Source organism: Neoarius graeffei, chromosome 4 (genome assembly GCF_027579695.1).
Source record: "Neoarius graeffei isolate fNeoGra1 chromosome 4, fNeoGra1.pri, whole genome shotgun sequence".
NCBI lineage: Eukaryota > Metazoa > Chordata > Actinopteri > Siluriformes > Ariidae > Neoarius > Neoarius graeffei.
The window spans coordinates 68,237,026-68,264,387 of NC_083572.1; the positions used below are offsets into that span (position 1 = coordinate 68,237,026).

The window sequence follows — 27,362 nt, forward strand, 5'->3', positions numbered from 1 at the left end:
GGATCGCGGAGGAACCGGATGCCTGTATGAACCTCGGAAAAAGGACTATCTGCATCTGGTAAATGATTTCAGAAGCAAATCATCAGATAATTCTAATGATGAAATCGGTGGTGGTTTGCAAGTGCAAAGTCGGGAAGGAAGGAAAAAAGGTTCGGCTGCTATCTGGTGCTGATGTGGAAAGTGCGCCAAGTGGAAAACTGACATTGAATGTGTTTGTTGTAAAGAGCACAAACTTTTATGTGATATAATACAGGCACAGTCATTGAATTGTTTCATGGATAAACCTGGTTTGGAAATTTATGTTACACACAAGCCTGCATTGGAAATGGACCATATACAGACCATGATAGCTGTGTGTAGCATGTAGCATCATGGCATAGTAGCCTGATGTGAGAGGGACAGCACCAGATGGAGAACTCAAAAATCGGTAAGCAGCCTAATGTATATAGAAACTCAGTGTGTGCGCGAGTTTATGTACCGGTATATGTGTGACCGTACTAACTATAAAGCCTATTTATTTATTGCGTGTGTGAATACAGGTACACACAAGCAATGTGCTACAATAGTTTATATGGTCTCAACTTGGCTAGTGACTGTTCGAAGCCAAGTGTGAATTCATAGCGGACCGGAGCAAAACGCCATACTTAAGAGAATATGGTAAAGCATCGACCTGATTTTGATGGCATTTGCGACCATAGGGAACCCGATCATAAGTGCAAGGCAATGTATCTCATAAACACTTGACCCCACTGGACAACACAATTTGTGTCTTTTGTTCATATAAAATAGATGGGTTTTTATCCAGCACTTATTTTTAATTTGCTTTTTAAAAAAATAATGTGGCATTATTTATTAACACATTTTACACTCATCAGGAGCTCCACTTTTAGGCAGTATCTAAATATATATAAAATATTTTAGATTCGAATGCCTATACTATACTAGTTAATTGGCTTGCATGGCCTGAATCACTTTTCCATAGACGGTGTTGGAATATTGTTGGCACGTTATCGGGTTTGAGTCTAACGTGACCTGCAAAGTCCAAGAGCTCGGCCTGTACAGTGCTCAGCGTAAATGAGTGCACCCCCTTCGAAAAGTAACATTTTAAACAATATCTCAATGAACACAAACAATTTCCAAAATGTTGACAAGACAAAGTTTAATATAACATCTGTTTAACTTACAGTTGGAAAAAGTAAGGTTAATAATATAACTTAGATTACACATTTTTCAGTTTTACTCAAATTAGGGTGGTGCAAAAATGAGTACACCCCACAACAAAAACTACTACATCTAGTACTTTGTATGGCCTCCATGATTTTTAATGACAGCACCAAGTCTTCTAGGCATGGAATGAACAAGTTGGCGACATTTTGCAACATCAATCTTTTTCCATTCTTCAACAATGACCTCTTTTAGTGGCTTTCTACTTCTTTAGATAACTGCAGTGAACTTGCATGCCGATTTTCTTCAACCCTTCTCATCAGAAGACGCTTCTGTCGAGGTGTTAACTTTCGTGGACGACCTGGACGTCTCTGTGAGATGGTTGCAGTTCCATCTTTCTTAAATTTTTGTACCACTTTTACTACAGTATTCTGACTGATAAGTAAAGCTTTGCTGATCATCTTGTAGCCTTCACCTTTGTGGTGCAAAGAAATAATTTTCTTTGGGGAATTCTGAAGAGACAAGATGAGCGTCACTCTCCATCGAGCATTCAGTCACTAAAAGAGGCCATTGTTGAAGAATGGAAAAAGATTGATGTTGCAAAATGTCACCAACTTGTTCATTCCATGCCTAGAAGATTTGGTGCTGTCATTAAAAATCATGGAGGCCATACAAAGTACTAGATGTAGTAGTTTTTGTTGTGGGGTGTACTCATTTTTGCACCACCCTAATTTGAGTAAAACTGAAAAAATGTGTAATCTAAGGCTACGTTCACACTGCAGGCTGAAGTGACTCAAATCCGATCTTTTCGCCCATATGTGACCTGTATCCGATCTTTTACTGACAATATGAACGACACAGATCCGATTTTTTCAAATCCGACCCAGGCCGTTTGGATATGTTGTCCTAATTCCGATTCCTATCCGCTCTTTTCATATGCGACTTCAGTCTGAACCGCCAGGTCGCATTCATCCGACTTGCACGTCATCAACAAGCCACAAACGTCACTATTCTGCGCTGAAGTAGGCGGCGGGTCTCTCAAAAAAAGTTACAACAACATGGCGCATAATCACGGGCGCAGATAGAGGGGGGGGATTCGTCCCACCCAGATTTCAATTCACCTCGTTCGGTCCCCCCCACTTATAGGGAGGAAAAAACGTCTATGTTGTCTTTCTTTGCATAAGGCAAACCTCACGGAAAAATCAAAAGACTAATTACCATTCGGTTTATTGAGGTGCACAGCAGTATATACATAGTTGCAACAACTCACATAAAACAAAACAAAGACTGATATTCGGTTGGTTGAGCTGCGCAGACTGCACAGGTTGCGAGCTCGAGCTTGGTTGCTATGGTAACCCACAAGAAGTTTGACAGGCATATCGGGGTTGGGGTTGGTTTGCTGGCAGCTTTGTCCCCCCCCAGTTCAAAAAACGTATCTGCGCCCCTGCGCATGACATCAATGCGAGGGACGCTTCGGGCTGTGAAGGTTCTGAATCTTCTCAATGGAAGGACGCAGAGGTTAGGGAGCTGATTTCCATTTGGGGGGATGCAGCTATTCAAGCTAGATTGGATGGGTCATACCGCAACCGGGCGGTTTTACTTCCGTAAACACTGGCCATGCTCACTGCGTGTGACGTCGTCGTATCCTGCAATGCGCATGCGGAACACTTTTAGGTCGCTTTTCGTTCATACTGAGGATCACATACAAGTCGCATATATTTGTTAATGTGAACGACCTCACAAAAAAATCGGATTTCACAAAAAAATCGGAATTGAGCATTAAGCCTTGCAGTGTGAACGTAGCGTAAGTTATATTATTAACCTTACAAGTTAAATAGATGTTATATTAAACTTTGTCTTGTCAACATTTTGGAAATTTTGTGTTCATTGAGATATTGTTTAAAATGTTACTTTTCAAAGGGGGTGTACTCATTTACGCAGAGCACTGTAGATTCCTTTCAAAACACTCGGGCTCAAAATGGTCCTCGCAAACAACAGAATTTCTACCAAAGGAGAGTGTTTCTAAAGTGTGACCTGTTCCCAAGTTGTGTAGCCACTGTTTAGCAAGCCGTTTACGTTGCTCGGTTGTCAGCAACGGAACACGGAAAAAAATGTTTTCCTTTATTATCCCGTTTACGATGTTTGCAGACACAGGCTTTGCACTCTGCTATTTTTCAACAGTGTTTTGTAAATCCATCTACATCGCAGTGTCGGGATCAGCAAGCCAGTCGAGATACAGGAAACCTATCAGTGATACTACGTCACGCTGACCTTTGACATCACCCGCAAAATGGCAATATGGCTGTGCCCTTAATTGGAACTTAAGTGAGCGGGATGACGAAAGAATTTTAAAGCACTGCTTTATGCAACCCAGTGTGACTATAGAGATCTTGCATGTGACGTCACAGCCGATCCAGATTGTAACAGACGCCATCTTTTCGGTCAAACGCCATATTTCCGCCTTCTACTTCTATTTCTACCTTTTCTTCTGGAAAACCCTACTATATACAATTCTACTACAACGGCTGCAGCTACAAGCTCTCCCTACCTGTGCACGTTTATGTTTTTTGTGTGTATTTTTGCGTGTTGTTCGTCTGTACCGGACTTCAATATCCACTACAACCTTATGGACTTACTGGACATTGGTTTCCAGCAGAAAATGACGGTTTGTAGCGATTTCCATCGCATGCACAACATTCCGGATGAGATAGTGAGACCAGCGGGGTCTCCGTGGATTGTTATCGGGTCTGGCAGGCGAAGGAGGCGGCATCGGGAGAGGAAGCAAAAGCGAGGCTGCAGGAAGAGCCGGCCTGTTGACTAAGCTCAGAAAACAGCCACTCAAACCTCCACTGCCAAGCCTCTATCTCTCCAACGCCAGATCCATGGTAAACAAGACGGACGATTTGGAATTACAGCTGGAATTACCTTATTCTATTCTATAATCGGCTGGTCAGTGCTATACTAGGTACTACTGATATATCTAGTATCAGTACTAGTAATACTTAAGTGACTTACCCGTCCAATGAGGATTGTTATTTTCTTGTTTACAAGATGCCACATCTGAGGGGGGGCTGACAAATCCCGAATTTCTGTAAAGATTACTGTCCAGAGATTTATAAGCACGCAGTGCTTCACCACTGAACAGCGAGGGAAAGTTAATGAGGTAATTATATACATCTGGGTATTCCACCTCTGGCAGTTCAATATCCACTGACACGGTCGTGAAAACTACGTCCGGTAAGCCATAAGGGTCAGTAATCTGTAGGTCGTTTATTTTAGACATATATCTAGTTATCTGTTCATTAGAAAAATGAGCCGTGTAGTCCGTCGGTTGAAATTTATCCATTTTGTACATGAGTGCAGCAGTATTCAGCAGTGTTTTTTACCGACAAGATGGCGGCTGTGTACTTTCCAGTCACGTGACTGCAAGATCTCTATACAGGGGAGTCAAAATGCATTTGTGCAAAATGTGTAACCTGTCTAGCCTAGTATGTTTATTTTTCCCTGCGGGTACCCTTTAAATTTATCTTGGTATGTGTGTTTCAGCCAGCCCTGGATTCACTCCTCCTCTGGCTAACTTTGACTGTGAGAGTCCAGAAGTTATGGCTCCTGTTCCAGCTGTTGCTCCTGCTAAGAAAGCAAAGAAAGGTAAAGATGTAAGACACCAGTCAAAAGTTTGGACACCTCTACTCATTCATAGGTTTTTCAGTATTTTGATGATTTCCTACATTTTAGAACAATACTGAAGACATCAAAACTATGAAATAACATGGAATTACGTGGCAAACAGAAAAATGTTAAACAATATGTTTCATATTTTAGATTCTTCAAAGTAGCCAACGTTTACCTTGACACTTTGCACACTATTGGCATTATCTTAACCAGCTTCACGAGGTTGTCACCTGGAATGCTTTTCGATTAACAGGCGCCTTGTCAAAAGTTAATTAGTGCAATTTCTTGCCGCCTTGATGCATTTGAGATCAAACAGTAAATAATAAAAAAAAAAAGAGTAACTAGCCCGATTCCACAACTGTAGTAATCCATATTATGTCAAGAACCGCTCAGCTAAGTAAAGAGAAACAACATCCATCAGTGCTTTAAGACATGAAGTGTCTTTTAATTAATAAAAATAAAGAAATACCAGTGAATTACAAGGTTTGTCCAAACTTTTGACTGGTACTGTATTGTCAGAGAGGCCATAGTGCCTAAGTTTCACTTTCGTGGGCATGATTTTGTGTATAGTCAATGCCCTCGTACTGTATGTTAGCTTATTCAAAGTGTAGACTAATTGTTCAGTTCAGTGATGGTTAATCAGATTTTCTCCTAATCATAAATACTGTAAGGGAGATGTTCTTATTCTAAAAGCCTATAACGGTGTTCTCCACTATCGTTAATGACTCGGCAGCCCGCCGAGTCATAACGGCTAGAAGAGCTATTACCGCCGGCTCATAAATGCGCCACCGAGCCTTAATTTTTGGCCGCCCAGTCAAAAAAAAAAAAAAGTTTACTTCAAAGAAAAGTTTAAAAAAACCACGCCAATACAAACACCAAATACAAACACCAAAGTAATTCTCTGATCACAGATCGTTGATGCGCTTTACTTTACAATAGGTTCAAAAGAGGCCCTTAACGCTTGCTCGCTCACTTGTCACTATGCATGTGTAGTGCAGCGACAGAGGAGTGCGTGTCAGGCTACATCCACACGACAACGGCAACGAGATTTTTTTAAATATCGCGTCCACATGGGCAACGGATCAGTAAAATATCAGGTTCATATGGCAACGCAGCGCTTGCTGAAAACGATGCAATACACATGCCACACCTCTACGTGCGCTGTAAGACGGTCCCATCGGAGACACCAGAACAATAGAAGTAGATGCATGCGCATAAACCCCTTCTTCTGTAGCATCAACCACATAAAGTTTTGATTATTAATCAGTAGCGTAAAACGAAAGACGTGGAAAGAGGAATGAATGGGGGTAGATGGAGAGAGAGAAAGGAATGAACGGGGGTAGATGGAAGCCGGTACGCCAACATTCTGATATCCTCCAGAATTCTTTAATGGTCCGGAATAAATTGAATGCTACACGTTGATGGATTACTTTGTTCTTCTACGCCCTTTTTGAGGAACGTATTGTTGGACTTAAACCAACATCTGAAGAGGTGAGATCGCTCCTTTTTTTTTTTCCTATTTTTGCTGGCGGGATTGTTTTTGGTTTTGGAACGCGCACGGGCGGTGCGCGGTTTGGTACTGCTTCCGCAGTGTTTGGACTAAAGACTCTGCCCTAAGGGCTATTCTCTCTCTCTCTCTCTCTCTCTCTCTCTCACTTTGCACCATGACACAAATATTCACAGTGAAAATATTTTGTAAGCGCGTTTCATGAACCAAGTTATAGGATTTGACGACAACTCGCATCGAGTTCGTTACACTTCTACCCGGCGTGAAGCACTGACAGTCATGTGGTTGTGACATCATCGTAAACAAATCCGTTCTACTCATCCAGATGACTTCGCAACGGCGCCGTTGCCAGATTTTTTCACTCTGGAACCCGTTCTCAAAAGATTTCGTTTTGGGGCACCCAAAACGCCTGTGCCGTGTGGACGCCAGGCCGAAACGATAAACAATTTTATCAGATTCACCTGAATCCGTTGCTGTGTGGACAGGGCCTCAGTTAAGTGGCTCCGATTGCCTCAGACCTCCGAGAGGAATACAGTGGAAAGAAAAGACACATACTGCACATCAAATGAAAGGTAATTTTGTGTAGAATTCAACTAAAAACAAATATTCTATTCAATAAACATTTCAGTAACAGAGTGACAAAATAAATGTAAAGTCGGCTCCCAGTGTCAGAAGATTTTGCACAAAAGCAGCTACTTGCGAAATAAATAACATGCAACTTAGATGCCAGGAAATGGCATCTGAGGGGTTTCTTATTTCAAAATGTTCTGGTGCGAGGGGGGGACACCCCCCGACGACAGCCACTCAATACTACCGCTGAGCTATAACTTCAGGTAGTGGAGAACACTGTATAAGGTCTGGTACAGTGGATATAAAAAGTTTAAATACCCCTATTAAAATTGCAAGTTTTTGTGATGCAAAATATGAAACCAAGATAAATCATGTCGGATCATTTCCCACCTTTTATGTGATCTAGCAACCAGCAAAATTCAAGTGGAAAAACAAATAGAAAGGTTTTAGAGGGAAAAAAAATTTTAACTTTCAAAAGAATCCCCACATTGGCGACAGACGTATGATAATTACTTTTGAATAGGAGTTTGAATTTGATTGGTAAAGTCACATTGGTTAAAAAAAAAAAAAGATTTTTTTGTGGTCGTCTCTTTCCCCCACCCACCCATTAGGACATGACTTCCCCAGTTGAGTTTTGTTGGTTGCTATATCTCAGCACAAAAACCTGAAAATTTAATAGGTGTGTGTATAGACATGTATATTCACAGAATGTAGTTATTTTATAGTGCCTTTGTAGCATCACTGTGGATGTGATGGTGTGTATAAAGCAGCTGGTATCTGCTGAGTCTACAGGGAAGAAGAGGAAAGCGTCGGCTAGTAAGAACGCTTCAACAGACGGCTCACAGCTGGAGGAGGCTGCTGAGGCTGATGAACCTCCGGCACAGGCAATTTACAATGCTGCTCACACACACACTGTATTGTCCTACTATAAAACACTTGCAGATGCTATGGCTTGCTGTGTCCGTTTATATTATTATTTTATATTATCTGACAGTGGTCAGATTGAGAAAACCAACTTGTAGGATGAAACATTGCTCTCCAGTGAATTCTAGATACTTCCTCAACCCTAACATGGGGAAAGGCTTTAGCTCAGGAAACACTATAGTACTGGTCTACACCAATAACAGGATGCAAACTAAACTATATTATAATAATTTGGAGTGTCTCAGGTGCAGCTGAAATCATCTGATCACTGAATCATCTTCATATCTTACTGAATCATCGAATAATCTTCAAGTGTTACGTTTTTGTAAATTTAACGTATGAGACAATTCTCGCCTCATTATTCTTAATCTGATGTTTTTGTATTGTGTTTTGAATCCATTTTGAAATTACTAGATTACATTTAGATACAACTTGATTGTCGTTGTGTAGAGTACAAGTGCAAAGGCAACTAGTATCTAACCAGAAGTGCAAGAATAATATTATTCACAGATGCAAGTAAAAGTAATAATTTTTTTCGCGGTCCGGTTTCCATCACATCGTGCACTCTGATTAGCTCGCGAGCAGTCCGGAATCCTACGATCCGACCCCGGTTACGGACCTTTGGCGACTCGCTCGTTCACAACAACAAACAACATGGTAGTAATTTTTTGTCAACATTTTTGTCGCCTAGATCAAGGAAGTGATCTAGAACAGGTTTTCTTTTCAGAAAATTCCAAGCCGACGTCGCTTGTCAAACAGGTTTTTGACGAGCTTGTCGCAGGTTTGTTCTAAACATGGTCTCCCTTTCGGGCGCTCTCATTTTATGTTAGAATCTGGTAAAGAAAAAATATAGTATTCACCAGCTTAAGGTCGGTCCATATCGTGAAATACCGTGACCGAGGTCTTGAAAATACTGACCTCGGCCCAGAGGCCTTGGTCAGTATTTTCAAGACCTCGGTCACAGTATTTCACAATACGGACCTCCCAGCTGGTAAATAATATATATGTACTACACCATAAGTGATGCTATATCACACAAAATAAATATATGTTATTTACCAGCTGGGAGGTCCGTATGGTGAAATACCGTGACCGAGGTCTTGAAAGTACTGAGCGAGGCCCTCTGGGCTGAGGTCAGTATTCAAGGCCGAGGTCACAGTATTTCACCATACAGACCGACCTTAAGCTGGTAAATAATATATTTATTTTTTTCTTTACCAAATTCTAACAGAAAACGAGAGCGCCCGAAAGGGAAAACCGAGCCGAGCCGCCATTTTGAATCCTCATTCACAGCTGTAATGCAAATTGCTTCCTCCTCGGTATACAAGTGCACTTCCATGGCAGGAAAAAAAAACGACATTTTGCTGCCTATGTAGTCCCCTATTTATACAAATAGGAGTCATTCAGGATTCAGCCACGTTTTTGCTCAGCGTTAGCAAGTTACAGGTTTTAGCTTTCTCCTGAAATGTTTTCTTTTATTTCTTCTTCCTCAGGGTAGTAACACTCGCTTTCACTGTGAACACTGTCGTTATCGCTATCCATGCTGTAAAATTAATGCTATTCTCCTGAGAAATGCTGGCAAAAATTTATAAGATTTTTGATAATCTTATAAATAAATCTTATTAAAAAAAGATAAATGTTGACAAAAAATTCTACCATGGTTTTTTTGTTGTTGTAAACGGCGAGTCGCCAGAGGTCCATAACTGGGGTCCGTACTGTAGGATATGGACCCCCTCGCCAGCCAATCAGAGCGCAGGATTTGATGGAAACTGCACTGTGAAAAAAATAAACAGTGATATTGACCGTGGTGAACTAATATATCGATAGAGAGATTATTATATATGTATAATGTACTATATATCTTGTGAGGTGAATTTGACATCCCCAACACTAGCGTTTCCCCCAATTTTTTTAAGTGATTATTCTTGTACCTAGGAGCCAGAAATAACCCATTTATTTGTTGGTCGATGCATTTGACTTTGAAACTGTGTTTGTTGTGGCAGGACCATCCAGAGAAGGAGGTCAAAGCAGGGGTCAGCCTGTCTTCATATTGGCCGTACTTCAGGGAATTGGACATGGAGGTTCTGAACGTTTTGCAATGTGGCCTGCTCTCACGATCAGTGCTGGACACTGAGCTCCATAGCAAGGTCAACAAAACCTCTGTTCTGTTTACAGTAAGACAGCTAAGCAATGCTTCCTGAACTAATAACAGTAAAAGGTGTGTGTGTATATAAAGTTGTTGACTGCTGTTGCGTGCAGGTGAGAGAGGAGGTACAGCTGGGTCCTGCTGAGTTGGTGTTTCTTCTGGAGGATATGTGGCGTAAACTGGATTTCAGTCTGGCTGCTGCTCCAGCCAAGAAAGCCCCGTTTCTCAAAGTTGGCAAACACACGCACACGCACGAGTATCTTCAGCATTCACACTTTTTTGGAAATCACAAGCTCCACCGTTCCTATAATTTAACACACCCTTAACATTAACAGTATTACATCCACTTGAGTGGCTAGATCTTTTTTTAACTGCAAGTACAATGTGATAATTGCTATGATTCCTGCGCAGGTGAAGGCAGACAGGGCAGTGGGCTTCTCTCACTTGCAGCAGAAAAGCTCTAAAGAGGTCGCCGCCTGCTGTGTTGAACTGCTAGCGACGTTGTGCACGCACCTGGAGAACTGCCACAACCACTTTCAGGTACACACACGCACAACACACCGATAAATATTCTTCCCGACAAATGCTTTAATTGCTAGCAGTCATTTCTATTCTATAATAATAATAATGGGCGTGGTCTGATAAATGTCAAAGACTGTGTTGGTGAGGGGCGCCAAACATTCGCTTATTACTTAAGCAATAGACCCCTTCGCAGTAAACGTCATTCATACGTAAGCGGAAATTGCGCGCGCAGCCTGGACCCAAAAAAGACTCAGAAATGCCTAGTTGTGTTGTCGGGTGTCAGAATCGTAGCAGTGATGGGGTTAAAATGTACAGAATTCCAGCAGGATCTCACCCATTCCAAAAAAATCGCCGACGTCTATGGTTACAAGCCATCAAACGTGTAGACTGGGATGAAAGCACTATCAAAAATGCGCGGGTTTGCAGCGCCCACTTCATCACAGGTAAGATCAGGCTATTTATTAAATCTTTCTTTTTTTATTCTTTCTAGTCTTCGTTTATTGATGTAGCAAAATACTTTGGTAACGTTTGTCTGATTAGCTGGGTCATACTTACACAATGTAATGAATATTGTTAGCATGCTAACTTAGCTTTGCATGCAGTTTTGTTTGTAGGAGAGCTCTCGCTTGACTCAAGCAGTCCAGATTTTGTGCCATCATTATTTGTGTATGCCGAAAATCACAATTTTAAAGCAAGGATGGAAAGGTAAAATTGTGTGCCCTCACTCTAAATGCCAACTTACGTTGACTGCTCTAACCTAGCTCCCGCCCCGTTCAGTTTCATTTCTGGTCTCTGCCTCTCGCTTTTTACGCAGCTCTGAGTTCTCTTAGCTGCACTCTTTACACTATCATTCCTTTCACACCATCACCTCCTGCAAATTGCTGTTTAGTGTTGGTATTTGCTGTTGTTGCTAAAGCCACATTGCCATCACATCACTGGCATAATTTGATTAAAACAAAATGAATATGAATGTCCCATTGTTAATCAAGTTGTACATGCCCGCACATAACATAATCATATGCATCTAAAGACTTGTAGGCACGAAGTTTTTCGTGGGTGTGCACTGAAGTCTTGTCAATAAGGTACGAGTATATCTCTGGCCATTGTATACCAGGGAACTTACTAACATCGTCCGTCCACTCTTTATTTATTATTTATTTATTTATTTTGAGGATAACCCCTTGAGATGTGACATCTCATTTTCAAGGGGGTCCTAAATAAAATGCGGATTAAATTAAATGCGGATCCGGTAGGCGATGTCCACTTGTTAGAGTTAACTTATTTATGTAGCATTCTCGATCTTGTAATGACAATTGTTTGGCATAATCTGACAGCTCATAATGCCGGTCTATGGGCAGCGCCATTGTTTCTGGGTCCAGGCTGCGCGCGCATCCTGGCAACGGTCGGTTTGTTTACAAACATGCGAAGGGGTCTATAGTGAGAAGGAGTTGAAGTATACAGCATCACAAATGGGTTTGGAAAGGGGTGGAGTGGAAGAGATGGATGCTTACAAACAGCGGAAGAAGGACGAGAGGCGAGAAGGACTCCTGAACATGCGTCTATATGGACAGTTTGAGGGGGAGAGGCTCAGAATGTCAAGGACAGCGAAGCATCCCGGGAGTGGTGACGGTATGGAGATATGAAAAGAGGCACAGGAGCAAGCTCTGCACACTAATTCTGTAGCAAAAAGCATCTACGACACAAGTGACGCAGACAAATGTAGACTGTGTGCTGAAGGAACTGAGAGTATTACTCATATTATCAGTGGCTGCAAAATGCTTGCTCAGAATGAGGACAAAAAGAGGCATGACAAGGTGTGCCAGTCTCCACTGGCTGCTTTGTAGAAAGCTTGGATATGATGCTGCTGAACAGTGATATGAGCATGGACCAGCAAAGGTTATGGAAGAGGAAGGAAGACCAAGAATATTCTAGGATCAAACAGACAGAGTTATTGAACATTGTCGGCCTGATGATGTTGTTTATCATCAGAATAGGGTCATTCCACGTCAATTCAACCGGGGCCCGCGCACTTGGGTCTCAAAAAATTCTGAAAAAATCATCAGATGTACCCATGTTACCTAGGAGAAACACTGTAAATTTATTTGAATGTAAGATGTATACTTTCCATGTTACAGCCAGTTTTACTGGGGGAGGGGGGTGTCGATTGTGTTCAGTCTCTTTTTTTTTTTTGGTCAAAGTTCACAAGCCCATAGCTCAAGAACTAAACCATGTTGGAGGCTCAAATTTTGCATGCTGGTACATAAATAGGAATAGTATGTAGCAAAACTGTCATTTTGGGTCTGGATGATCCTGCATTAGTCTGGCTAACGCAACTTCAAAGCTCTGCGAGCATTGGTCTGGCATAGATATTAAGCCCAACCGTTTCCCAAAGCGCGTTGTTGACCCGCCTCCCTGAAATGCCTCAGTTTGCTACTGGTCGAAGCCAGAAAAGGCTGTGACGAAGCTTAAACCAATCACATCCAGGGCTTTGAACCAGAATTTTTTTCCTATTGGTTCGTTCCGAACAGAAACGGAATTTTAACGTTTCCGGTTTTGGGTTCCACCATTAGACGTTCCCGAACCGGTTAGAACAAAAAAAATTTCGTTCCCGGAACGGTTAATTACATTCCCTGTCAGCTGTTTAACAAATGGCTATAAAATTATGTCTCTGTCTCATCCAGCTTAAGCCAAATGTAGGCTAATTCTATTACAACCTTCATTAAATAAGACAAGAAATAATTCAAAAGAATTATTATTTCAAATGTTGGCGATTTGGATTCTCAGTATGTCTTCCCATCTACACAAACAGAAAAGGTGCCAAAAATGAAAGATAATTTGTTTAGTGTGTTACCAAAGGCTAGTCAGGCCCTATGCATTGATAGGCTAACAGAGGTTAACGTCATTTAATGTTCGCGAGCCTCTCATTAACGTGGACAAATATATTGATATCGTGTTTGAAATTGACGTTTTTGAATAACGATAGACTGCAATATTTACCTCTTATTTAAGATGTGGAGACGTGATAGTAGTCCACCCTCCTGCTCTCTCCATTCAGTCAGCGAACGTCACACAGGAAGTGAACCCCAGCGGGTCATAGAAACTTGCGCAGGAGAAGAATGACTTTTTTATTTGTAGGCTACGGAAACTTTGAGGAACAAAATAAAAACCGGTATTAACCGGTTACCATTATTTTTAATAAGCGTTTCTGTTCCGGAACATAAAAAATAATAAAGTTTCTGGTTTCGTTTCTGTTCCATGTGAAATAGAAAAAGTTCCCGGTTTTCGTTTTTGTTCCTTGAACCGGTTCAAAGCCCTGGTCACATCACTCTTTCCTCTGACGTATGTGATGCGACGGAAACTTCGCAGCAGCCCCCCGTGTTGCGTCACACTTAGGATGGGCGGGCCCAGGCTAGCTAACTGGTAGATTAAACTCTTACCGAAGCCGGTCGGGAGCAAGGCGAAAGCGTCCTTCCTTTCAATAAATACCTCCAGGGCTGCTCTTTGCTCCGTTTTCAATGAGAACTTCCCGTTGAATGCTTTCAATACAGCATCTACCGCTGTGTCAAAGGCTTGCCGCTGCTCCATGTTCGTAATGTTTCTAGTGAATGAAGCGCTTCCGGCATAGATTCTGTAAACAATCTATGGCTTCCGGTCGCAGTTCTACTACGTCACTGCCTTGAACACGCCTCTACCCAGGGCCGTTGGAGATGCTCAAAGTTGATTGGCTCCCGATTTTTCGGGAGCTTGGAAGAGCTGGAGATACGGTAGCTTGCCTTGCCAGACTAAGCTCGCAACAGCCCCCCGTGTTGCGTCACACTTAGGATGGGCGGGCCCAGGCTAATCCTGCATGGTCATAGCACTCCCTCAAAGATGATGAAAATTTTATTGGAGTTTTTGGCTGTGCTCTGTTTAGGCCTTCAGAAGACATATTTTTACCCAACATAGGCTCTTGATTTTTTTTTCCCTTATTGAGATAAGTAGAAACACTCTCAAAAAAAGCAATAAACAGAAAGGAAACTCTATCAGTGTTTGAACAGAAGATCTCACAAGTCTGACAAATCATTTTGGATGTCATTTTCAGAGCACCTTGTGGGAATGTGCGCAGATTTTTAAAATATTTTTTCTTTATTCTCCATGATCCCTTCTTTTTAAAAACACCAATTTGGTTTGTCTTACTCGAATCTTTCTTTATTTTCCACCCTGAACATGAGTAAAATGCACCATTGAGAGCAATATGTTTTCTATAACATTTAATATAAAGAGTTAATAACCAAAGGCCAATTTTGCCCTGACATGATCACCTGAGAGCGCCTGTGCAGGGGTGGAGGGATCCTTTTCAATTTCAATGATTCAGTGATTTTAGGGGCACCTGTAGTTACTCTCAATAGTGGTCCTGTGCACCTCATTTGTCCGAACATGGTCTGATGGAGCTAACGTGATCACCTGAAGGTACCTGAGTAGAGGTGGGGTAGAGGCCTTTTATTTCAGTGATTCCAGTGGCACCTTAGGTTCGGACAAATGAGGTGCACAGGACCACTATTGAGAGTAACCACAGGTGCCCCTAAAATCACTGAATCATTGAAATTGAAAAGGATCCCTCCACCCCTGCACAGGCGCTCTCAGGTGATCATGTCAGGGCAAAATTGGCCTTTGGTTATTTACTCTTTACATTAATGTTATAGAAAACATATTGCTCTCAATGGTGCATTTTGCTCATGTTCAGGGTAGAAAATAAAAAAGAAAGATTCGAGTAAGACAAACCAAATTGGTGTTTTTAAAAAGAAGGGATCATGGAGAATAAAGAAAAAATATTTTAAAAATCTGCGCACATTCCCACAAGGTGTTACGGTGCTCTGAAAATGACATCCAAAATGATTTGTCAGACTTGTGAGGTCTTCTGTTCAAACACTGATAGAGTTTCCTTTCTGTTTATTGCTTTTTTTGAGAGCGTTTCTACTTATCTCAATAAGGGAAAAAAATCAAGAGCCTATGTTGGGTAAAAATATGTCTTCTGAAGGCCTAAACAGAGCACAGCCAAAAACTCCAATAAAATTTTGATCATCTTTGAGGGAGTGCTATGACCATGCAGGATCATCCAGACCCAAAATGACAGTTGTGCTACATACTATTCCTATTTATGTACCTGCATGCAAAATTTGAGCCTCCTACATGGTTTAGTTCTTGAGCTATGGGCTTGTGAACTTTGACAAAAAAAAAAAGTCTGAACAAAATCGACCCCCCCGTAAAACTGGCTGTAACATGGAAAGTATACATCTTACATTCAAATAAATTTACAGTGTTTCTCCTAGGTAACATGGGTACATCTGGTGATTTTTTTTTTTTCAGAATTTTTTGAGACCTAAGTGCGCGGGCCCCGGTTGAATTGGCGTGGAATGGCCCAATAGAAAGGAATGTCGTCTTATTGATATACCCATCCCAGCCGATTGCAATATTTCCACAAAAGAGGTTCAGAAGATAGAAGCCTACTCTGAGCTGCAAGGTTATGGAAATTCTCCGAAAGTACAGTAAAAGTCATCCCAGTGGTGACTGGAGCCCTTGGCTCCATCCTGCTTAAGTTACATCGGTATTTAGATCAGATTCATGTGAAATACGATCTTTGCACACTCCAAAAATCAGTGAACAGCAAGCATACTTAAGAAAGTACTGTCTGTCTGAGGTCCTTGTTGTGACTTGTCAGAATGCGATTCTTCTGGTGCATCCAGTGGCGAACCGTTACTATTAGAGCTGGGACTTCAGCTCAGCCAAAACTTAGCCAGACACACCAAAAAAGCAACAGGGCAAAATATTTTGCAAGGGATTAGCAGCAGGCTGCCAGGTAGCTCCGTTGTGTAGTTGTTGATTTTAAAAGTAACTAAGTAAGTTACACAGGGAAATGAATACTTAAGTCTGAGTGAAAAATACTGAGGCGAGTGTGTGTGTGTGTGTGTGTGTGTGTGTGTGTGTGTGTGTGTGTGTAAGAAGAGTCTGGAGACAGAAATATTAGTTTCTCGGTCGTTAGCCTGTGCTACTTGCTCTCGATAGCACTGGCTTGACTGCTTTATTAGCGTTCGGTAACACTACTGATGAACGCTACACCAGCTGGAAGGTGACTTTACTGCTGCGCTTTGGCTCGCGGTTAAGCTCGCGTTGGCATTCAAGAAGGCCGAGGGCGATACATTTTTGGTCCCTCCCACTATAAATCAAAATTTGATTGGTTAATTCATCTGTCACTTCCTACATAAACACACACTGCCATGGGCTTCTGTCCCGGCAGTGAAGTCCGAACCAATGAGTGAGCCAGCTCGAAACTCTTCTCAGCCTAGAGACAACAAACAAACAAATTCATTGGAGCACTCGATTTTAATGTTTTCAGGACAGTAATGCTTTCATTTCTGAAGCAAATTTGATAGAAAATGAGGCCAAATTAGAAGGGAATAATTATAATGAAATTATGAAAGAATGAAAGCCATTAAAGAATGAAAAGTTAAATATAACATTTGAAATACTGATATGTTTGGGCCTTCTCTGAAGGCCTAGAAGGTCTTGATGGTTCCCCTCTGGGTGCATCGTACTGTCAATAAAAACAATTTGTACCATAATAATAATTTTTGTGTGTGTTCCCACAGACCCTCCTGAGTGAAAACCAAGGGGTGGTGGATGCTCCTGGTGTGGATATGCATATACAACAGCTTATGTGCTCGGCTTATCAGCTTCTGCTGCAGGTCTTACACACAACATTTAGCTGGTGATTACATACAGAGCCACAGCACACCTCAGTCAGTTTCACAGGTCAGAGGTTGTAAGATGGATGGAAGATGGAGTCAGGGAGCCATTAAAAAAAATCCGCATCCTGAAACACATTAAATATGTTTCTACGTAAATGTTTACGATGTGCTTAGCAATCCTGGTGTTCATTACGCGCATGAAAAGTTAACAGTTGTGAGCCACACTGATGTCACAAGGGACATTGCTAGTGCAGTTACAAGGGAAAACAGTGAACAAAGTTTCACTGTTAACTTCTAAAAATGAAAGTGCTTCTTTTCTTACTCGTTTTTTTTCCAGAAATGTTTAATGCCATATGAAAGACAAATCCAAAGTAGAAGTAGCGGAGACCGCGAACGCTGGACTCAAAATGCGGTTGAGCTATACAATACGGTTACAGCAGATACTCCACTCGGCTAGCTAGCGATCTACCAGATGACAGCACCGATGATGTTGACGATGGTAGTATCATGCAAGTTGAAGCTTTGGACATTATCTGTTTGAGCAGAGTGTACAGAGGAGGAGGTGAGACAGTGGGACATTTAAAGGGCTAAATTGAAGATCACATTTTAATTATAATGAATAGAAGAAGAAGCCTTTATTTGTCACATGCACACTCAAGCACCCTGAGAGTCCTCTCTGCATTTAACCCATCTGAAGCAGGGAACACGCACCCGGAGCAGTGGGCAGCTATGCTACAGCGCCTGGGGAGCAGTTGGGGATTAGGTACCTTGCTCAAGAGCACTTCAGCCCAAGGCTGCCCCATGTTAACCTAACCTGCATGTCTTTGGACTGTGGGGGAAACCGGAGCACCTAGAGGAAACCCACACAGACACGGGGAGAACATGCAAACTCCACACAGAAAGGCCTCCGTCGGCCGCTGGGCTCAAACCCAGAACCTTCTTGCTAAGAGGCAACAGTGCTAATCACTACACCACCATGCCGCTCAGTACGGTTAATTAGCATTAGAAAGCACCCAAAGATTTTATGTGCTTCTGGAAAGTTGTTTTTGTTGTTGTTGATCTTAAAGTGGACCAATTTCGTTTTTTTTTTTTTATATGAAAGTATGTCCCTTTCCACACTCATCCAGAAGGGTAATTTTGCACAAGGCCATCTGTCTACAGCAGAATAAAATAAAATAACAAAATGTGTCTGGAAAAATCCCAAGGGAGTCTGGAGCCAGATTCGTGACGTCACCTGCGGAAGCGCCAGCAGGCTGCGCAAGCTTTGCACGGTTTCAGTGCACAGCCTGTGTAGACCAAGTTTACCAGCTAGCGATTTTGCATTGAAATATGGAATTGTCACCTGAGCGCAATGTTACTTCACCTTTGGCTGAAGAATATAATGAGATGTCAGAATTATTTCTTACCCTGGCAACAGTCAACTTGTGAATTGCCGATTTTCTTGGTCTTTTTCTCGGCTCTGCTTGGTCCTTGATTTCGAGGGCCTCAGTGGATGCGGCACTTCGCCTTCTGTCAGGGGAGACGAACACGACTGGCTCCTTTGGTGACGCTGACGCAGATGGAGACGGTGTTGCTTTGGGCATTTTGACAGATGGAACTGCGTCTTTTTTCAGATCAAGTTGCCTCGCAAAGCCCATTTCCCACTGCAAATAGTTCTCAAAGTCGTCGGGCCTTGTGAAGTGAGCACCGCAAATAATGCTGTAGTCTGTAGCATGTAGCCAGTTTTTCTGGGTGCCTCGCACGAATCGCTCCCCATTTCTCTCTCATTGTCCGGTCTTTTGGAAAACGATGAGTACTAATCCCATCAAGATTGGTGTTGCTACACCCTCCTACGATACATCTGTTAACCATTTTAATAATTACGTGATAACGTTGAAGAAATTTGCAGAAAACCACCAGGTCGTTTTCTCATAAACAAACCGGTGCTGACGTAGGATTCGGAGGACGGCGTCCCACACGCGACATCACGAAAATCAGTGTTTGCCGGGAAATCCAAATGCCAAGTTTTTTCAGAGGCGGACCAATTCGCCTCAAATGGCTTGATTTCAACTGATTTTTTCTGGTATCGCGCAAGGTAAAAAAATTGCACAAAATGCAAAATGTGACAGATATTTGACCCAAGTTTAATATAAAATAGGAGAATTACATTGATCTTGCTCCTGAATTTACCCGTGATATGCACTTTAAATAGCTCCTGGTGTTTGATTGTGTGCTGTTAGACCTGATGCAGTGTGGGGGTTGTGATGTGTTCTCAGGTCTGGCTTCTCCCAGCTAGAACAGCGGCCGCTGTTAAAGAGTGCTCTCAGTGTGCTGGCCAGCCGACTGAAGGAGAAAGATGCAGACTTAACCCTGGAGCAGCTTATAAAGTGACTGACACACACACACACACACACACACACACTTTCAAGTCTATTTGTAGGAAGAGAACAAGAACAGATAAAAAAAAAAAAGTTTGAACTTTACTGCCAAGCTCATTAATGAATTTACAGTCGTAAAGGACACGGTATGTGTCACTGCTGGCGTATGTGCAGCAGTTTTAAAGGAACATTTAATGCAGATACATCAGGGGGGTTTTTTTTGTTTGTTTTTTTAATAGATTTGCCTGACCACGATAAAAATTGTATTTAAATCTCTGCACTTGTTATTTAATCCAGTATACCAGGGGTTTTCAAAGTGTGGGAGAGTCAGCCCCCCCTCAGAGAGCAAATAAACAACAGCTCCCCCACAATTTTTGTTGTTGCTATTAGGGGTGTTAACCGATGACTGTTTGACCGGTGGTTGACCAAATCACCGTTAACCGGTTAATTTTTTTTTTGGTTGTCGGTGGGGGAAAAAAATCAATCGTTTTGAAGCTGCCGATTTTGGAGCGGAGAACCTGGAATTCTGTGTTGTAAATGCTTGGGGCATGCCATGCGGTGTAAGGACGACAGCTGACAAATCAGAAACACCCATTCAGTCATGTCCCGCCCTCCCGCCCCAGTTAAAGACAGCTGACAAATCAGAAGCACCCATTCAGTCATGTCCCGCCCCAGTTGAACAACCAGTGTTGCCAGATTGGGCGGTTTCCCGCCCATTTGGGCGGTTTTAAGTGGATTTTGGCGGGTTTTGAACATATTTTAGGCTGGAAAACGTCAGCCATATCTGGCAACATTGGCTGCCACTCGGCGAAAGAAAAAAGTGTAGACACAGGCTTTTTAGCTTACAAATTACTATTCTGTTTTTTTTTTTTTTAATTATTATTAGAAGGCACATGGAGTTTAGTCCTGCCTTGGCCAGTGCATTCTGAAAGCATGTTTCGGTCTGTAGCCAACAATGCATGTTATTGCAGATCATATCTCTCCACACAAACTAAAGGTGCAGATGCCGACTTTTTCACGGCTTTTTCATGGACTGTAACGGCATTTGCTTATGTAGTAATTTTAATACAGAATTTACTCTAATGAAATTATTCAGACACTCCAACCCCCCCCCCCCCCCCCCCCCCCCAAAAAAAATCAGATCTGCACAAGCCGTGAAAAAGGCGCGCCGTTTGCATCCCTGTTTAAACTCATAGGTTAACCGACTTTAACCAGCTAATGAGGCTCGGTGGTCGGTCAAGATTTTTTTTAGTTTTCGCCATCCCTAGTTGGTATACTTAATGTTCCATTCGTATTTAAAAAAATGGTTGTTGTACACATTTTTATTTTTTTCTTTTACACATTTAAAACATCTGTGCTTTTTTTTTTAAAAAAACATCTTGTTTTACACATTTTAAACATCTCATAGCATCGTTAGCTAGCACCTCTTGGCAGACAACACACTGTGGCAGTGGAGCATCTTCAGATCCAGTCCATGAAAATCCAAACTTTAAATAATCGTGGTCATACTTCCTTCTTTTTTTGCTTGGCCCAGACTCTGTCTCCTCACTCACTGTAGCTTTAGGTACTAAAAATCGATCCATTTTGTCTCTGGCAAAGGCTAGCTGAAGTTCGCTAAATGTCCGCAATAGTAACTTATTCTGGTTTATTTTTCTCACGTTGCCCCCCCCCCCCCCCCCCCCCCCCCGAAGAACTCTGGCGCCCCCTAGGGGAGGCGCGCCCCACACTTTGAAAAGCCCTGCAGTATACTGTTCATCAAGACTAAATGGCAACAATAAGGTGTGTGTGTGTGTGTGTGTTAAGACACAGTTTTGAGTACCTGCTGAATTTCCGGAGCACTGTGCCCAGCTTAAATACAGCCCTGATCCTGACACAGCTGCTCATTGTGCTCAGTCAGAATGGAAGATCCAATCACAGCTTCTACAGAGAACACATCGGTCTGTCAGCACCCCCCCCCCCCACCCCCCCCCCCCACACACACACACTGGTTCAGCACACTGCTTTATGAAACACTTAAAGGAGAACTGAAGGCAAATTTTTTTATGATCAAAATTCTATTTATCTCATTTTATAAAATGTAGGAATGCATTTCTGACAGCTGTTTTGTCGCTGCTATAGCAAGTAATGAGTGTTTGAAATATGCTCTGTAATACATCAGTCCATATATCAAAGCAACGGCCGTAAACGAGATTCGCTGAGACCTGTGCGAGACATCGTAGGACGGAAGTAAAACGTACAGCGGAAATCAAAGTGACCGACATCTGCCAACGTTGTCAAAAGACGCGCGCGCCCTCTTTCAAATGTTGACGTAATCAAGCCATAAGTTTTCCGTGTCTGAAATCGCTCCCTACTCACTATATAGGGCACTATATAGTGCAGACGCCATTTTGTAGTGCTGTCCGAAACCTTAGTGATGATTATGTGGGAAATGCGCTCAGTATAATACAATCCCGATTCCAAAAAAGTTGGGACAAAGAACAAATTGTAAATAAAAACGGAATGCAATGATGTGGAATTTTCAAAATTCCATATTTTATTCAGAATAGAACATAGATGACATGAAATGTTTAAACTGAGAAACTGTATCATTTAAAGGGAAAAATGAGGTGATTTTAAATTTTATGACAACAACACATCTCAACGTTGGGACAAGGCCATGTTTACCACTGTGAGACATCCCCTTTTCTCTTTACAACAGTCTGTAAACGTCTGGGGACTGAGGAGACAAGTTGCTCAAGTTTAGGGATAGGAATGTTAACCCATTCTTGTCTAATGTAGGATTCTAGTTGCTCAACTGTCTTAGGTCTTTTTTGTCGTATCTTCCGTTTTATGATGCGCCAAATGTTTTCTATGGGTGAAAGATCTGGACTGCAGGCTGGCCAGTTCAGTACCCGGACCCTTCTTCTACGCAGCCATGATGCTGTAATTGATGCAGTATGTGGTTTGGCATTGTCATGTTGGAAAATGCAAGGTCTTCCCTGAAAGAGACGTCGTCTGGACGGGAGCATATGTTGCTCTAGAACCTGGATATACCTTTCAGCATTGATGGTGTCTTTCCAGATGTGTAAGCTGCCCATGCCACATGCACTAATACAACCCCATACCATCAGAGATGCAGGCTTCTGAACTGAGCGCTGATAACTTGGGTCGTCCTTCTCCTCTTTAGTCTGAATGGCACAGCGTCCCTGATTTCCATAAAGAACTTCAGATTTTGATTCGTCTGACCACAGAACAGTTTTCCACTTTGCCACAGTCCATTTTAAATGAGCCTTGGTCCAGAGAAGACGCCTGCGCTTCTGGATCATGTTTAGATACGGCTTCTTCTTTGAACTATAGAGTTTTAGCTGGCAACGGTGGATGGCACGTTGAATTGTGTTCACAGATAATGTTCTCTGGAAATATTCCTGAGCCCATTTTGTGATTTCCAATACAGAAGCATGCCTGTATGTGATGCAGTGCCGTCTAAGGGCCCGAAGATCACGGGCACCCAGTATGGTTTTCCGGCCTTGACCCTTACGCACAGAGATTCTTCCAGATTCTCTGAATCTTTTGATGATATTATGCACTGTAGACGATGATATGTTCAAACTCTTTGCAATTTTACACTGTCAAACTCCTTTCTGATATTGCTCCACTATTTGTCGGGGCAGAATTAGGGGGATTGGTGATCCTCTTCCCATCTTTACTTCTGAGAGCCGCTGCCACTCCAAGATGCTCTTTTTATACCCAGTCATGTTAATGACCTATTGCCAATTGACCTAATGAGTTGCAATTTGGTCCTCCAGCTGTTCCTTTTTTGTACCTTTAACTTTTCCAGCCTCTTATTGCCCCTGTCCCAACTTTTTTGAGATGTGTTGCTGTCATGAAATTTCAAATGAGCCAATATTTGGCATGAAATTTCAAAATGTCTCACTTTTGACATTTGATCTGTTGTCTATGTTCTATTGTGAATACAATATCAGTTTTTGAGATTTGTAAACTATTGCATTCCGTTTTTATTTACAATTTGTACTTTGTCCCAACTTTTTTGGAATCGGGGTTGTATGTATTTATCACAAAAATACATGCATGTGTTTTTATTATTTTGAAAACCCACCAGCCGCCTGATCTGGCACATTTTAATTGTGCAACAGTAATGACATAAATACCAGTGCGACGGACTCATCCTTATCCTGTCGTCTTTCCAACTCTTCTCTACTCCACGTTGGTTCGAAGTTGTATGGAATAATCTCCATCACTGATGAAGCTGGCAAATCTTGAATCTAAATTGGAATGATATGGCGATCTGGCTGCTGTGTAAACAGTTTTCAAAATGGCGGCGCTGACACTTCACGTTTGAAGTCTCGCGCAAGTCTCGTGAAGATCGCGCGGATAAGCGACGCCTGCCATGGACCATACGAACTACGTTCAACATGGCTAAAAACTGAAAAGGCCGATAAGTGTAATATAATATGCCAATACAAGTCACGATATAAGTTTAATTAAACCGAAAACGTAATTGAATAACACGTTAATTAAGAAACAAAGCAAGTTTAAAAATGATTTCGGTTCCCCTTTAAACTTTACTTTCATGCATCTATTAGAATGATGAGCTTACTCCCATGGTAGTTTTTGGCTAATAGTATGTAATGATTACCTCCAGCATTCTTGGCCAAACATTTCCTGTGTCAGGAGTGGGTGACAGGAAGTGGAGCAAAGGAACGGGGGAACAAACACAATGATGCACTCCAGAGTCTCCTCAGGTTCCTCACACTTTTTATTGTGCTGATATTTCAGTCATGTCGGACTGAACTCTGGACCTGTTTTTGACCTTCTGTTCTATTTTCTTCTAGTATTTATCTAGGACATGCTGATGATGTGCTGAAAGCAGTGGAAGAGATAACAGAAAACGGGATCTCGGAGCTGATAAATGCTGCTAAAGATGCCAGCTCTCGCAGGTGGCGCACGCTCAACAGGTACTGAAGGTTTCCATTAAGGGCGTCACCGTTCGGTCTATGGGGTACAGTCCTCAATATCTCTCACTGAATTGGAATATTGGAATTTTTATGATCGTATTTCAATACCAGCTCTCCGATTCCAATAATAATACTATTAAGGCCTTTGCATGCTCTTGCCACAAGGCTTTCGCAGATAGCTTTTCGCAGACAGTTGTAATTTATCGTTGAGCGGGGAGTAATAGGTGTGCGCGATGTTATTCACCGGCACAACGCAAGGGGGCGCGAAGTCGCGAAATCGCTAGGAGTAGTTGGTGGGTGTGGTTAGTGGAGTGTTTATCCTCCGGTTACTTATAATGACTAGAACTGGAGTCGTATAGATGTATGTACTTCCTCACTTCCTCGATCAACCGCTCTTCGTGCTGCTCCATCTTCGCTCGTGTTTTTAAAAATGGCGGTCGTGAAAACAAACCAAACCGGGAAAGTAGGGAAGCGGAAGTGCGTGTACAGCGGATGTAGAGTGGACCAATCAGAGCCCTCTTGTATGCGACGCTGTCTGCGAGGCTGTCTGCGGTGGTCACAATTTTTGGGAGGTGCGCGCAGAGCGTCTGCGAAGGGGGGGGGGCTTCGCAGACGCCATCTGCGACGCCATCTGCGAGGACTGTGTTGTCAGCATAAATTGGCCTTTAGTCGTCGTCATCATCTTGCAGCTGCTCACGTTAGTTGTCGCCACAGCGGATCATCCGTTTTCATCTCGTCCTATCTTCAGCATCTTCCTCTGTCACACCAACCGCCTGCATGTCCTCTCTCACCACATCCAGAAACCTCCGCTTTGGCTTTTTTTTTCTCCCAGTATAGTCAACATCTGTCCTTCGCACACGTCCAAACCAACTCAATCTCATTTCTCTTGCTTTATCTCCAAACTGTCCAATCTGGGCTGTCCCTCTAATATACTCGTCCCTAATCCTGTCCATCTTCCTCAGGCCCAGTGCAAATCTTAGCATCTTTAGCTGTGCTGTCTCCAGTTCCACTTCCCGTCTTTTGATCAGTGCCACAGTCTCCAACCCATAGAACATGGCTGCTCTCAATACCATCTTGTACACCTTCCCTTTCACTCTTGCTGATACCCTTCTGTTGCAAATCACTCCCGACACTCTTCTCTTCTCCACCCACTCCACCCTGCCTGCACTCTTCTTCACTTCTCTTCCACTCTCCACGTTACTTTGTACAGTTGGCCCCAAGTATTTAAACTCTTCCACTTTTGCCACCGCTCCTCCTTGCATCCTCACCATTCCACCATCATGCCTCTCATTCACACACATGTATTCCTTCTTGCTCCCACTGACTTTCGTTCCTCCACTGTCCAGTGCACACCTTCACCTCTCCAGGCTCTCTTCAACCTGCTCCCTACTCTAACGACAGATCACAGTTTCATCTGTGAACGTCATAGTCCACGGAGACTCCCGTCTGATCTTGTCAGTCAACCGTCATCAACCATCACCATTGCAAACAAGAAAGGGCTCAGACCCAATCCTTGATGTCATCTCACTTCCACCTTGAACTCCTCTGTCACTCCTACCACACACCTCACCACTGTCACACTGCCCTCTTACATATTCTGCACCACTCTTGCATACTTCTCTGCCACTCCTGACTTCCTCGTACAATACCACACCTCCTTTCTCAGCACCCTGTCATATGCTTTCTGTAAATGTCCAAAGACAATCCAACTCCTACTAACCTTCTCTATACTTCTCCATCAACATTCTCAAAGCAAACATTGCATCTGTAGTGCTCTTTCCTGCCATGAAACCATACTGCTGCTTGCTAATCGCCACCTTTCTTCTTAACTTGGATTCCACGACTCTTTCCCATTACTTCATGGTGTGGTTGATCAACTTTATATCTCTGTAGTTCCTACAGCTCTGCACGTCAGCCTTATTCTTGAAAATCGATACCAGTATGCTTCTCCTCCCTCCTCAGGCATCCTCTCACTTTCCAAGATAGTGTTAAACAATCTCGTTAAAAACTCCACTGCCATCTCTCCTGAACACCTCCATGACTCCATAGGTATGTTATCTGGACCAACCACCTTCCCATCTTTTCATCCGCTTCATAGCTGTACTCACTTCATCTTTGCTAATCCGCTGCACTTCCTGATTCACAATCCCCACACGATCCACCTCTCTCTCTCTCTCTCTCTCTCTCTCTCTCTCTCTCTCTCTCTCTCTCTTCCATTTTCTTCATTCATCAGCCATATGCCTTTTCCTTGGCCTTTGTCATCTCTCTCTTCACCTTACGCCATGTCTACTTTCTTCATCTCCGACTATCCCACTTCTTTGCCAACCTCCTTTCTGTGTGTACTTTCCTGTACTTCCTCATTCCACCAACACGTCTCCTTGTATTCTTTCCTCTGTCCAGATGACACACCAGGTACCTTCAAGGCTGTCTCCTTCACCATTTCTGCAGTAGTTGCCCAGCCATCCATCAACTCCACCCTACAGTCTTCATTCTTCAACTTCCACCATTTAATCCTTGGCTTAGCCTTCACTCCCTTCCTCTTCTTAGTCTCCAAAGTCATCCTCCAGACCACCATCCAATGCTGCCTTGCAACATTCTCCCCTGCCACCACCTTGCAGTTTCCAGTCTCTTTCAGCTTGGACCTCCTGCATAGGATATAATCCACCTGTGTGCACCTTCCTCCACTCTTCTTTCACCCTGTGTTCCTCCCTCTTCTTGAAATATGTATTCACCACAGATATTTTCATCCTTTTTTGCAAAATCCACCACATCTGTCCTTCCACATTCCCTTCCTTGACACCATACCTACCCATCATCTCC

General features: G+C 42.6%; 1 protein-coding gene across 3 annotated transcripts in view; it reads left to right on the forward strand.

The window, feature by feature from the left end:
• Positions 1-27,362, forward strand: part of fancd2 (FA complementation group D2) — a 102,585-nt gene that overhangs the window by 57,923 nt on the left and 17,300 nt on the right. For all 3 annotated transcript variants that reach the window (XR_009654555.1, XM_060919543.1, XM_060919544.1), the window contains exons 27-36: positions 4,711-4,812; positions 7,706-7,797; positions 9,841-9,984; positions 10,097-10,213; positions 10,395-10,523; positions 17,132-17,250; positions 19,486-19,596; positions 21,391-21,524; positions 24,230-24,329; positions 24,420-24,542. Coding sequence is in view for 2 of the 3 variants with exons in the window: in XM_060919543.1 (XP_060775526.1) it covers positions 4,711-4,812; positions 7,706-7,797; positions 9,841-9,984; positions 10,097-10,213; positions 10,395-10,523; positions 17,132-17,250; positions 19,486-19,596; positions 21,391-21,524; positions 24,230-24,329; positions 24,420-24,542 (1,171 nt within the window). In the remaining variant the exon portion in view is untranslated. The remainder of the gene's footprint in view (positions 1-4,710; positions 4,813-7,705; positions 7,798-9,840; positions 9,985-10,096; positions 10,214-10,394; positions 10,524-17,131; positions 17,251-19,485; positions 19,597-21,390; positions 21,525-24,229; positions 24,330-24,419; positions 24,543-27,362) is intronic.